Source organism: Agrilus planipennis, unplaced genomic scaffold (genome assembly GCF_000699045.2).
Source record: "Agrilus planipennis isolate EAB-ADULT unplaced genomic scaffold, Apla_2.0 scaffold42, whole genome shotgun sequence".
Lineage (NCBI taxonomy): Eukaryota > Metazoa > Arthropoda > Insecta > Coleoptera > Buprestidae > Agrilus > Agrilus planipennis.
The window spans coordinates 269,814-282,287 of NW_020438888.1; the positions used below are offsets into that span (position 1 = coordinate 269,814).

At 36.3% G+C, this 12,474-nt stretch overlaps 3 protein-coding genes across 5 annotated transcripts in view; all 3 read right to left on the bottom strand.

Annotated features, from left to right (window-relative positions):
• LOC108744885 (fatty acid synthase-like) overlaps positions 1-9,900 on the bottom strand; it is a 19,302-nt gene extending 9,402 nt beyond the window's left edge. Inside the window, exons 1-17 of the mRNA XM_018480843.2 lie at positions 9,693-9,900; positions 9,326-9,454; positions 9,087-9,260; positions 8,806-9,010; positions 8,538-8,741; positions 8,059-8,482; positions 7,854-7,995; positions 7,580-7,793; positions 7,323-7,514; positions 6,977-7,266; positions 6,585-6,915; positions 6,298-6,527; positions 6,052-6,242; positions 5,823-5,992; positions 5,509-5,763; positions 5,056-5,455; positions 4,376-4,996 (exon numbers count right to left, since the gene is read on the bottom strand). Coding sequence (XP_018336345.1) covers positions 4,376-4,996; positions 5,056-5,455; positions 5,509-5,763; positions 5,823-5,992; positions 6,052-6,242; positions 6,298-6,527; positions 6,585-6,915; positions 6,977-7,266; positions 7,323-7,514; positions 7,580-7,793; positions 7,854-7,995; positions 8,059-8,482; positions 8,538-8,741; positions 8,806-9,010; positions 9,087-9,260; positions 9,326-9,449 — 4,167 coding nt within the window. The 5' untranslated portion in view covers positions 9,450-9,454; positions 9,693-9,900. The remainder of the gene's footprint in view (positions 1-4,375; positions 4,997-5,055; positions 5,456-5,508; positions 5,764-5,822; positions 5,993-6,051; positions 6,243-6,297; positions 6,528-6,584; positions 6,916-6,976; positions 7,267-7,322; positions 7,515-7,579; positions 7,794-7,853; positions 7,996-8,058; positions 8,483-8,537; positions 8,742-8,805; positions 9,011-9,086; positions 9,261-9,325; positions 9,455-9,692) is intronic.
• Positions 711-4,261, bottom strand: LOC112906801 (cyclin-L1-like). 3 transcript variants are annotated; one of them, XM_025981745.1, is made up of 6 exons: positions 3,460-4,261; positions 2,922-3,042; positions 2,352-2,621; positions 2,021-2,193; positions 1,483-1,692; positions 711-1,373 (listed from the first exon to the last, which is right to left on the bottom strand). In XM_025981745.1, the coding sequence occupies exons 3-6, from the start codon at positions 2,610-2,612 to the stop codon at positions 1,019-1,021; spliced, it is 999 nt and encodes a 332-aa protein (XP_025837530.1). In that variant the 5' UTR covers positions 2,613-2,621; positions 2,922-3,042; positions 3,460-4,261; the 3' UTR covers positions 711-1,018. The 3 variants fall into 3 exon arrangements, with proteins under 3 accessions (XP_025837530.1, XP_025837529.1, XP_025837527.1); XM_025981744.1 differs by having other exon boundaries at positions 3,420-4,261; XM_025981742.1 differs by having other exon boundaries at positions 2,922-4,261.
• Positions 9,901-10,496: 596 nt separating the features above from the next.
• LOC108744898 (cyclin-L1) overlaps positions 10,497-12,474 on the bottom strand; it is a 7,832-nt gene continuing 5,854 nt past the window's right edge. The window contains exons 6-7 of the mRNA XM_025981797.1: positions 11,269-11,353; positions 10,497-11,159 (exon numbers count right to left, since the gene is read on the bottom strand). Of these exons, the coding sequence (XP_025837582.1) occupies positions 10,805-11,159; positions 11,269-11,353 (440 nt within the window). The 3' untranslated portion in view covers positions 10,497-10,804. The remainder of the gene's footprint in view (positions 11,160-11,268; positions 11,354-12,474) is intronic.

Sequence of the window (12,474 nt, forward strand, 5' to 3'; positions counted from 1 at the left end):
TTTCCTCATGGGGGAAATATACGTTTTGGACACTTCACACAGTTAATTTGAGATATTTAGAAAACCACTTTATTTACTTGTTAATATACGGCGGGTCCTACTAGATGGGAATGAAACGGTTTTGTAAAAGTCTTCGTATACATAGTTATACCACCATGAATATTCATGGTTTTAATTTTCTTTTGCAAAATTTAAATTTATAACTTGAAGTTCATGACCGTAATTTCATATTGTTTGTATGCGTATCTGTTTTTCAATTCAACACTAACAATATGTTCTTCTAAGGTAACGCTAGAATGTTTTGGAAAATATTGGAATTATACGCCTGTATTATGCACATAGACAATGTTGATTAATTGTAAAATGCAAAATAATTAATAATTTCATCAAATATTTATAAATTTTGCATGTGTGTATTAAGCATTTTTTTCTGATTTGTTTCACCCTGTATATACTAGTAACAATCATTTAACAAAGACAATGTTGGTGTTTTGTTAAACAAAAGCAGCTTTCTAATAATCACTCGAGTTCCTATTGTTTTTTTTAAATGTCAGATTCTGTAGTGACACACTGTATATTTATACCGGTATTTTATATATTAATATTTTTTGATTGATTTAGTAAGTACATAATATTTTCTGGTACTTTTTCGTCTTATTAAATTGATTCATTAGTTTTAGGGAAGTAAAAATTATAATTAAACGACCATAACGTATAAAATAAAATTTAATATCATTAATATATACACAGCTATTTACAGGTAATTCTTTTCGAGACCAGCAGTACAAACAAATTCGACGTTAAACGGTCCCCATTATAAATTATTTTACAAAAATTACAAGTCATTTTTTATGCTTAAGACAATAGGCTTTCCATTTTGCTTCCGCTTTAGGTATAAAAGAATCCTAAAAAATCCACTAACTTAAAAAAAACACACACTAACAAAATCGTCAACGTGATAGCACTAATTTAAAACATCTCATCTTTTAGAAACCAACATTTCATAACACTTTCTCTTCTATCTCCGCCTGTCTTTCGATCTGTCCCTGTTCTTAGACTCTTCTTCCCTATGTTTCGACTTTTTGTACTTCTCCTTTTCATCCCTACTCGCATATTTTTCCCTATCGTCCCTGTACTTTTCATCTCTGTACTTGTCCTCCCTATATTTATCTTCTCTGTCTTTTTCATATCGTTTGTCCCCCTTATCGTGTCTATCCTTCTTCTCACCCTTCTCGTCGTATCTATCCCTATCCCTTTCCTCTTTAATCACGTACCTATCTCTATCGTATCGATCGTTTTTGTCGTATCGATCGATATATCGATCGTTCTTCAAGTCTTTCTCGTTGCTAATTGACCTTGACCTTCTTTTATCCCTGTAAATAACGAAATGAGACATCAAAACAATCGGCACCAAACAAATTAATTAAAAATTAAAAAATAACTAAAAATTTGTTTTGTCAAAAGACAAATAAAATCTCTTACCTTCCTTTCCTCGACTTGTTGTGGGGACTGTTACTGCGGGACCTGGAGTAGCTACCCCTTTTGTGTTTTTTGTGGTTTCTGGGACTCCGACTTCGAGAACGTGCGTGCTTTTTGGAACGTTTATGGTGTTTAGAGACGGGAGAAATGGTCCCTGATCGGGACCGGGACCTTTTTTCAGTAACGGACGGAACTATATGGCTACCGGAACGGCTGAAATTAAATAACTCATTTAATATTTATTTTATTCAAGTATATAGTTTATTGTCCAAAAACAGTATCCTGAAAACGTTCCGTGTGTATATTTAAATCGTACAATTAACATAATCTAGTGTATTATTCTGTATTAGGGATTTGGAATTTAAAATTTAAAATAGTGACGCGAATTCAATGTAAGAATGCACCCTTATTAGCAATTTCTCATTGTGTAAGCGTTAACGGTTCACGGTCACGACTTCTAAACAACAAAAACAACTCGTGAAAAAATCCATTAAATCCACTGGCAAGACACAAATATAAAACGATAACGAGCACAAAATACCTTATGAAACCACCCCATGCGTTATGAGCGCCTGAAGTTTTCTGGGAACTGGGACTGGAAGGACTATTGTTATTAGGTGTGTTATTCCCTGATCCTCCACGAGCCTTTATTTTAGCCTCTTGGTACTTTTTCACCAAATCTTCCACTTTTTTCTCAAGGGCATCCACATTTATCTAGAAAAAACACAAAATAAAATACATAAGACGAATTTAGGCCCCTTGAAGGTCTATTACACTCGTTTAAGACTACTTTACAACTAATATATAAGACAAATTTCTTGTCCCAAAAACCTCCCATTAGTCATTTATTTTCTTTTTACAGTTTTACTCACTTTAGGTCTGGTGTAAAGCTTCAATATCCTGACACAGACGTCTCTGATGTCTTCCTCGGTAACTCCGAAGAGGGAGTACCACGCGGGGTTCTTTGGCAACGGTAGTTTCAGCTTCCTGGCGGTCAAATAGATACAGGCGCACGCCACTGTCTCAGGCTGATACCTCACAAAAACATCTGTACGAAGGGAGTCGTTCATGTAATTCCAGGAAAACTGCATCAACTGTTGGTGCTTTTCGTAGCCCAGGACTTGCAGGTACATTACGATGATCTAAAGGCGTAAAAAGAGGAAACAAATATAAAGGTCCTAGAAGAGACTGTTTCGGGATTATTTGCAACAAAGTCTGAAAGCTACTAAATTAAAGAATTGCCCAAAGAATATTTTGATTTTAAAGATTTTTTTTAATTCCATTTAAATGATACAATTTTCACAATTGGTTTCAAATTTGATAAAATAATCCTAAAACACTCTGTACTTTTATAATTCGTTACTAAAACGTCAATAACATTTAAATATAATTGACCAAAAAAGCAAGCTAAATATGTTAATCTATTAAGCAACTGAATTTACTTTGTGGGGATGCTTAATGTGAACACAGAAACCCAGTTCCTTCAGGACCCTTCGTTCAGCCTTGATGACCTGATTTTTGAGTTGGATGTAATTCTGATCCAAAATGACGGGCGTTATGGGCCTGTTTGAAACAGAAAGAAACAAAAAAGACATGTTAAAATTAAATCTCTCCATTTTTCAAAGGGATTTAATCTTAACACGTCACAATTTTTTGATTTCATCATCTCTTTCGAAAACCTTTGTGAATGTAATTTGGAAGAAAAACGTCCAACACGTTATGATACCTAACACAATTAATCGGCCAGTAAATTAATCTTAATCGACACAACACTATCTTAAAAATAAGAAATGGTGGTAAAACTTTCTAACTCAACTTTGTTTCCAAATTACACCTCAAAGATTACGTTACATTATCAATATAATGAAGCATAACTGCAGATATTATGTTTTTTTTGCTTTCGTTTCAAAAATTTAACCACCACTTTTTAATTACGTTACCTGCACCTTACGGACGTGGAGGGGGAGGCTATATTTTTACCTTCGTTTACGTTGCTCTACCCTTCGGATACTGCCAAAGATTTTTATTTATTATTATTGCTTCTTGTTTCGCGCTGTAACATCTACAACAGAATTACTCTGGTTACTAGTAAAATTTTCAATAACGAATATTTCATTGAGGAAAATGGGATAAATCTTTTTTTAATGGCAGGCAACGGCGTAGCAGGCACAATTGCGCAGTTCATCTTCGTCTTCGATCGTTCTTTCCACGTTAGCTTTTCTCTCGAACTCTCGTGGGGATCTCAAAAAGTCCCCAATGCATGACTCAATTATTGATGACTTGTAAAAGAGAGGGTTTGCTAACACACTCTAATTATAAGCAAATTTGGTATAAGCTTCTACAAGTCGTCAATCTCTATTAAGGCAAAAAATTTGACAAAACGACTTGTGTCAAAATTGTTTTGATAATACTCAATCTTAGCAGATAATATTCAACAGAAATTAACATTAACATAACAGTTTTGAACATCTTCTAAAAAAAATAATGGTCTCAAAATCTAACGAGATAAACAATTTTCTCTTAGACAACTTTAAGTGTTTAGTTTCTTTTACCTCAGGATTAAGGACAAATCCATCCTAAGTTACACTTATCGTTAATATGTTTCAGTTTGAGATTATAAATTAAAGCATACAATAAATATGAGTAAAATGCCTCTGCCAGGGGAACAGCTATAGTTTCATACAATTTTTTTAAGTTAATAATATTAGCACTTGTTTTCACTTAAAATAAAGTAGAAGTTGCACTGATTTATGAATAAGAAATATGCATTACATTTACAATTATTTTTNCCATAATATCTCTGAAATTTAAGGGTGAATAGTAAACCTAAAAAAGAAAATAATAAAATGAACTCATAATCAGCTCCATTCGATTTTGGGAATGTTATTAGCATTACCTGTATGGGTATTTTTTCTGGGTTGTTAACTTTATCAACTTTTATAGATCCTTCAATCCATCTTAGACTAGATAAATCACCCCTTACAAGTGTGTTGACGTAGGAATGATCGGCCTCGACGAGGACGTTCTCTTCCAAGGGCAAATGCCTGTAAGTTCCCCACTTACCGTCTTTGTGGATGTTTACAGCTAAATTTTTCTTTAACTGGTTCCTGTACAATTGGCTGTTGATGTCAAACTTTGGCGCGTCGTCAGCAATGAAAACGCATCTCACATTTTCGCCACCCGGCTCCCTTCTTATACAGTTCACCAATCCTATTACTCCACTTAAGGGTTCATTTTCGGCATAAACAATCACAGCTTTGTCACTCTTCACCGCTTCCTGCAGTTCAATGAGCCATCCGAAGGAATCGGTATCGCTGGACACTTTTACCACTACGGGGGATGATTTTGGGGAAACGGTTTTTCTGAGCAACACCAATTTTTCTGTTTCTGTGGTATGAACAGTGAGAATGGTCAAATCGTTTTGGCCAACAACAGCTGCTGAAGGATCAAAGGTCAAATCTTCTCTAGACAGAAGGAAACCGTTCTCCTTAAGGGCAGTGAAAGAATTCTTGACTACCTGGAAATACCGAATCGTATCTTATAGATCATAACATCTCGAATATTTTCTGCAAATACCTCTGGTCTGCTTAATATATTGGTAGCAACCACCAGTGCACAATTACTTTCCAATTCCAGTTTCTTATCTTCAACAGTTGCATTGTTTACGGTAAGAGTTTTGTTTGACAGTATAAGCATTTCTGGTTGTATAAGGGGTTGATTTCCCAAAACGGTGTGTATGGTTGGTGCAAGAGGTTCTGCTTCTTCTTTCGTGGCATCGTCGTGCAGTTCGACCACTTTGATTTTGATCCCGTAGTTGTTTTCTAGTAACAGTTGCATATTAACTGTAAGCGATTGGAAGGTTGTTAAGGTGGTTTCGTTGGGGATGAATTTGTATGTTTCCAAAACAGGCTCTCCCAAAGGCTTCCTCCTTGGTATACTGTTTGCCCTTAGACCACGAATTTCAATACCACCGGACCTAACAAATATATCGTCACACAAAAATTTATTATAACAGAATCGAAGGCTTACTTGACAATATTGGCATCTTGGTAGAAGTAAACTGGTAAGGCAGGTTTTTCGCCAGCTTCTTGCAAACATTGGACATGCCTTCGGGCATCTATGATAAGCCTTTCGATTCCCGTCGGAACGTAGAGGTTTCTGGTGTCCATGTTCAAAATGGGTAATTGTAACATGTTGTCCATGAATGCTATGTAGCTTCCGTTCCACGCTATAACTCCTTTGGAACCGGTGTTGTCACAACTTTGTAAAGCCCGGAATTGACCTCTGCAAAATTAAACCCAATTGTTTTAGTCAACCACATAGAGAAAAAGCATCCCCATTACTTATAGTGATAGCCTCGCAGTTTCAGTTCTTTATAAATGTCTTTGGAGTTCAACGCCAGCATGTCACTACCAGTTGCTCCAGCCGGAATTGGTAGTTCTGTCACCTCTTTGGTGACGTCGTCCAGTCTTGCTACTCGTCCCGTTACCACAGCAACACCTCCTTCTATAACCTGATTAAAAATCCCGTTGTTATGAAAACGTTATTCTAACAGGAACGTTGTTATCGTACCTCGAAGTTTCCACTAGCCTTCTGGATCATCACCAGCATTTCTAAACTGCCCCCTTTGGGAATGTTAGTAGCCCTGCTGAACCTGACATTTTCGAAAACGATTTGCATGTCGGACATCAGCATCCCCAAAACCATGGCAAGGGTTTCCCAAACAAGATTTAGATATCCAGTTGCAGGGAAAAGATTTCGACCTGGAACGTTTCATTTTATAAAACGTTTCGATGGACTAAAGGATTCTTTTTTTACCATCAATAACGTGACCTGTTAGGAAAGACCATTCGACTTCGTTGACGTTAAGCGAAAGGACTCTTTCGCCGCACTTTGCACTATCCTTGTCGTTGTAAAAACTAACGTGCCAATCTTTCTCGTGCTCCCACTTCATTAGAGGTGATAGCATTGGGGTGCCTCTGCTTACTGGAAACTGAACTGTAGGGTATATTTTGTTCGGTTTAGGATCGACGCCGAATTCGAACAATCTAAAATTACCAAAGCCACATGAACCCGTTTCGCCAACTCTATATGTCTGTACTTACCTTCCAACTACTTGTAAAAAGTTTACAAGGTTTTTGCCCTTTGTGGAGTGCGAAAACACTTCGATGATATCTATCTCATCGGCTTGGCCCTTTATAGACAAATATTTGGCTATTTTTCCGTCGGTGATGTCTAAAATAACGGCCCTCCTTTTAATGTAATTGGTGATGTTGCCGATTTCGCCTGGATGGAAAAGTGCATTTGCAAAATACTCGGGAGAAATTTGATTTCCGTTTACGTCCTTTTTGCTCAAGGATTGAGCCGTTATCCACTTTCCTGAAGGTTTTATGCTTTGGGGGAGGATTTTTCGAAGACTTTGAACCACCGAATCTCCTGAAAGAAACATTACATCTAGTGCAAAATTCTTACAATTATTATTGCAAATATTTTTTACCTTTCAATGCTTGGCTCTTTTCCGTTGCGCCATCAAGATATAGCACAGCATGGGCACTCGACAAAACCTGCTGGAACGTTAGCACGCCATCGCAATATGCCGCTGTGAGCTCTCCCAACGATACTCCTACGATATAGCTGGATTCTATTTCCAAAGTCCTAAACAAGTCCACAACTCCTAATTGTACTACCAAGCCCCCTAAGAGGGTTAACTTTTCGGGAAAGCTGGCGCTAGTGTTCATTATGACATCAGTAATGTTGACGTTCTTTTGGTTGAGCAGATCGTGGGCTCTGGAAATTTAAGAATCAATTTGGAAGAGATACCAAACGATGAAAAAAGAATTTACTTTTGTATGGTCGCTGCAAAATGCGGAAGGGCAAATAATTCCCTTCCTACCTCCAACCAGTGGGATCCTGGGTTTCCGAAAACGACGTACAACGGTCTTTTGATCTCATCGAATTGCTTAATATCGCTTGAAATTTCACCTGATTTTGCTAAAATCGAGTATCCTCTGCATTTGAATCCAGGAATATGATCTCTTCGAGAAGATACAGGAATTATCATTTCTGACGCGTGACAAAATATATTTGGATTACGACTTACTTGAATGCTTCGTTTAGAAGGGCCACGTATTCGGCATCCAGGGGGCGAGATCTCAAATCTTCCACAAACATCTTCAACGCGTATTGATTTCTCCCATTCAAACACACCAGTCGAGGAATGTCGTCTTTTGGCAATCCGTTGTTCACTTTGACCTTCTGATTGCAGCGGAGAAGGATGTGACAATTCGCACCACCAAAACCGAAACTGTTGACTCCTAATTAATGCATGATACTTAGTAGTGGATTGGTTACATTGGAGAAACAGGATTACCCACCTGCCAGTCCCGTTTTATACGGCCAGGGTGTTTTATCCGTGACGACGACCATCCGTTTCTGTTCCAAAACTTCAGCCCCTTCTCTCGGTTCCGTGTAATTAATATTGGGAGGAATATACCCATTCTCCATACCAATAATAACCTAAGACAGATCAATTTTTTTAAATTGACCCTATGCCTACCAAGACATTTGCTTCCAAAGTACCTTGACTATCGAGCACATTCCCGAAACGGGTTCAGTGTGTCCCAAATTGGATTTAACCGATCCGACGGGTAATGGAGTTTTCCTGTTGGTGCAAAAAATTTGATCGAGAGCCGATAGTTCTTCGGGATCTCCAACTTTCGTTCCTGTTGCGTGCGCTTCCAGGAAATCCAACGTGGTGGGATCCACCTTGCATTCTTCGTAGAATTCAATCAGGAGTTGTTTCTGATCGGCGCCGGAAGGGTACGTTATTCCCTGTTCTTTGAAACCGTCGCAGTTTGTTTTGGCATGCACCACCTGAGCGTAAATCCTTCGGGAATCTTTGGCCCGTTGCAAGAATATGGCAGCTATCGATTCGGATCTCACGTAGCCGTTGGCGTTCTTGTCGAAAGATTTGCAGGAGCCGTCTTTACTGAGCACTCCTAATCTGGATAAACGATATAAGTAGGTACATTTCCGAGAGTATATTACGAAATAATTACCGAGCGAACTGCAAGGACACGATAGGATGAAGACAAAGATTGGTACCACCAACAATTGCAGAATCACAAGTACCCTCCCTAATCGATCTGTAAGCATATTCCAGTGCGTAAGATGAACTACTGCACGCGGTATCCACGGTGAAAGACGGACCTTCCAACCCCATAAAGTAACTAATTCTGTTGGCCAACATCGATCTCGAGCAACTTTAACGAGGAACAGAAAAAGCCTTGAAAAAGCCTTCTATTTTCTTAGAAATAAATAAATTACCCAGTAACTGCATAACTATCTTCTTGTAGTCGCTCGTAAAACCAAGTTTTTTCGGTTTCTGAAAAGCAAGCCCCTATGAACACGCCCGTTTTCGTGCCCCGCAGTTCCTTCGGATTAATGCCCGCGTCTATAATGGCCTCGAAGGCCCTTTCAAGAATCATACGGCACATGGGGTCCATAGAATTGACTTGTCGGTGGTGGATTCCTTGAAAACGGAAAGGATTAATACTGGTAGATCTTCATAGGGAGGGGAGGGGGTTATCGTATTTTTCTTTACCTACCGAAAAAACCAGCATCAAATTTGGTAATATGGTTAACTTTCCCGGTTCTGTGAGGTACTTCGGGATGATTGGGTTCCCATCTTCTGTTGTCAAACGAAATCAAGTCCACCTTATTGTACAAATTATCCCGAAAATGATAAATATCATCGGAGTCGGGAAACCTACCCGCGACACCTGCGAATTTTTGTTTTAAATTGTTGTTCTAATAAAAATTTAAACGTCGGTGGCAGGAATCGTACCTGAAATAACAACTTCATCCCCTGGAAGTGGATGAGCTAAACGGGTCCCAGCCAAAAGGGATCGTTCTTTTGCCTCTTCGTCGGGGTTTAATTTTTGACCTTCCGCGTTACTCAAAACAACCATTGTCGCTGAAAATCCAAAGTTTTACGATTTTCTTTTTAATATAGACGCTCACTTTTAAAAATTTCCGTTTAACCTTAACCTTGAATTAATTAAACGTTTAGAAATCAATTGTAAGCGAAATAGAGTGTNTAACCTAATCTATTTTAGTATTGTTTTAATTATAAATAAAGGAAATTTTAATACACAACGATTTATAAACCTCTGTACAAAATTAAAAAAAAAAAGGAATAATATTGTACTTACGTGTAGTGATAGGTAATGAATCCAAAAAAAAGAACCAAATTTAAATTTTTATTCACATAAAATTAAAAACGATGCTGATATTCTGCAACTATCTTTTCCTCATGGGGGAAATATACGTTTTGGACACTTCACACAGTTAATTTGAGATATTTAGAAAACCACTTTATTTACTTGTTAATATACGGCGGGTCCTACTAGATGGGAATGAAACGGTTTTGTAAAAGTCTTCGTATACATAGTTATACCACCATGAATATTCATGGTTTTAATTTTCTTTTGCAAAATTTAAATTTATAACTTGAAGTTCATGACCGTAATTTCATATTGTTTGTATGCGTATCTGTTTTTCAATTCAACACTAACAATATGTTCTTCTAAGGTAACACTAGAATGTTTTGGAAAATATTGGAATTATACGCCTGTATTATGCACATAGACAATGTTGATTAATTGTAAAATGCAAAATAATTAATAATTTCATCAAATATTTATAAATTTTGCATGTGTGTATTAAGCATTTTTTTCTGATTTGTTTCACCCTGTATATACTAGTAACAATCATTTAACAAAGACAATGTTGGTGTTTTGTTAAACAAAAGCAGCTTTCTAATAATCACTCGAGTTCCTATTGTTTTTTTTAAATGTCAGATTCTGTAGTGACACACTGTATATTTATACCGGTATTTTATATATTAATATTTTTTGATTGATTTAGTAAGTACATAATATTTTCTGGTACTTTTTCGTCTTATTAAATTGATTCATTAGTTTTAGGGAAGTAAAAATTATAATTAAACGACCATAACGTATAAAATAAAATTTAATATCATTAATATATACACAGCTATTTACAGGTAATTCTTTTCGAGACCAGCAGTACAAACAAATTCGACGTTAAACGGTCCCCATTATAAATTATTTTACAAAAATTACAAGTCATTTTTTATGCTTAAGACAATAGGCTTTCCATTTTGCTTCCGCTTTAGGTATAAAAGAATCCTAAAAAATCCACTAACTTAAAAAAAACACACACTAACAAAATCGTCAACGTGATAGCACTAATTTAAAACATCTCATCTTTTAGAAACCAACATTTCATAACACTTTCTCTTCTATCTCCGCCTGTCTTTCGATCTGTCCCTGTTCTTAGACTCTTCTTCCCTATGTTTCGACTTTTTGTACTTCTCCTTTTCATCCCTACTCGCATATTTTTCCCTATCGTCCCTGTACTTTTCATCTCTGTACTTCTCCTCCCTATATTTATCTTCTCTGTCTTTTTCATATCGTTTGTCCCCCTTGTCGTGTCTGTCCTTCTTCTCGCCCTTCTCGTCGTATCTATCTCTATCCCTTTCCTCTTTAATCACGTACCTATCTCTATCGTATCGATCGTTTTTGTCGTATCGATCGATATATCGATCGTTCTTCAAGTCTTTCTCGTTGCTAATTGACCTTGACCTTCTTTTATCCCTGTAAATAACGAAATGAGACATCAAAACAATCGGCACCAAACAAATTAATTAAAAATTAAAAAATAACTAAAAATTTGTTTTGTCAAAAGACAAATAAAATCTCTTACCTTCCTTTCCTCGACTTGTTGTGGGGACTGTTACTGCGGGACCTGGAGTAGCTACCCCTTTTGTGTGTTTNAGAGCACTTGGATCCTTTCTTTTTTTGTAGGCGGTCATAAATCAACTTTTTTTTTTTTTTTTTCTCTATTGTTATCTGTAAGGCTAAAATGGTATTTCACGTTCCCTTATTTCTATCAAACGCAAATTAGTCTTCTCCTAGTAGTTCTTCAGTCCTTTTTCCATCCTTCTCTATATGATTCTACTTAAGATTTTTTAATTAAGTTTTAGTTCAGGTAATTGTTCTAAATATCTCCCTTCTATCCGCGCTTCTCATTTAATATGGCGACTACTACGTTCCGTTTATGGTCCTCCGGGGCTTTCTCTGTCTCGTATATGTGATTAAATAACCCCAACACACGATCTCTAACCCCTTGTCCTGCATGTTTTAAGATTGTAGTTTTCAGTATTTTTAGTACCCAATACTTTTTTCTTGCTTTTCTCTCAAACCGTACTTGGAAATAACAATGACTTATTGTAATAATTTTCGACTTTAAAGAAAAATTTAGATCCATATTTTAATACGCCCCTTAAATAAGGTTTTCACGAAAAACTAATGCATCCAATAGCATTCAGAGTAACCAAACCAAACCGAACCAAACCATAATGTAACCTAATCTATTTTAGTATTGTTTTAATTATAAATAAAGGAAATTTTAATACACAACGATTTATAAACCTCTGTACAAAATTAAAAAAAAAAAGGAATAATATTGTACTTACGTGTAGTGATAGGTAATGAATCCAAAAAAAAGAACCAAATTTAAATTTTTATTCACATAAAATTAAAAACGATGCTGATATTCTGCAACTATCTTTTCCTCATGGGGGAAATATACGTTTTGGACACTTCACACAGTTAATTTGAGATATTTAGAAAACCACTTTATTTACTTGTTAATATACGGCGGGTCCTACTAGATGGGAATGAAACGGTTTTGTAAAAGTCTTCGTATACATAGTTATACCACCATGAATATTCATGGTTTTAATTTTCTTTTGCAAAATTTAAATTTATAACTTGAAGTTCATGACCGTAATTTCATATTGTTTGTATGCGTATCTGTTTTTCAATTCAACACTAACAATATGTTCTTCTAAGGTAACACTAGAATGTTTTGGAAAATATTGGAATTATACGCCTGTATTATGCACAT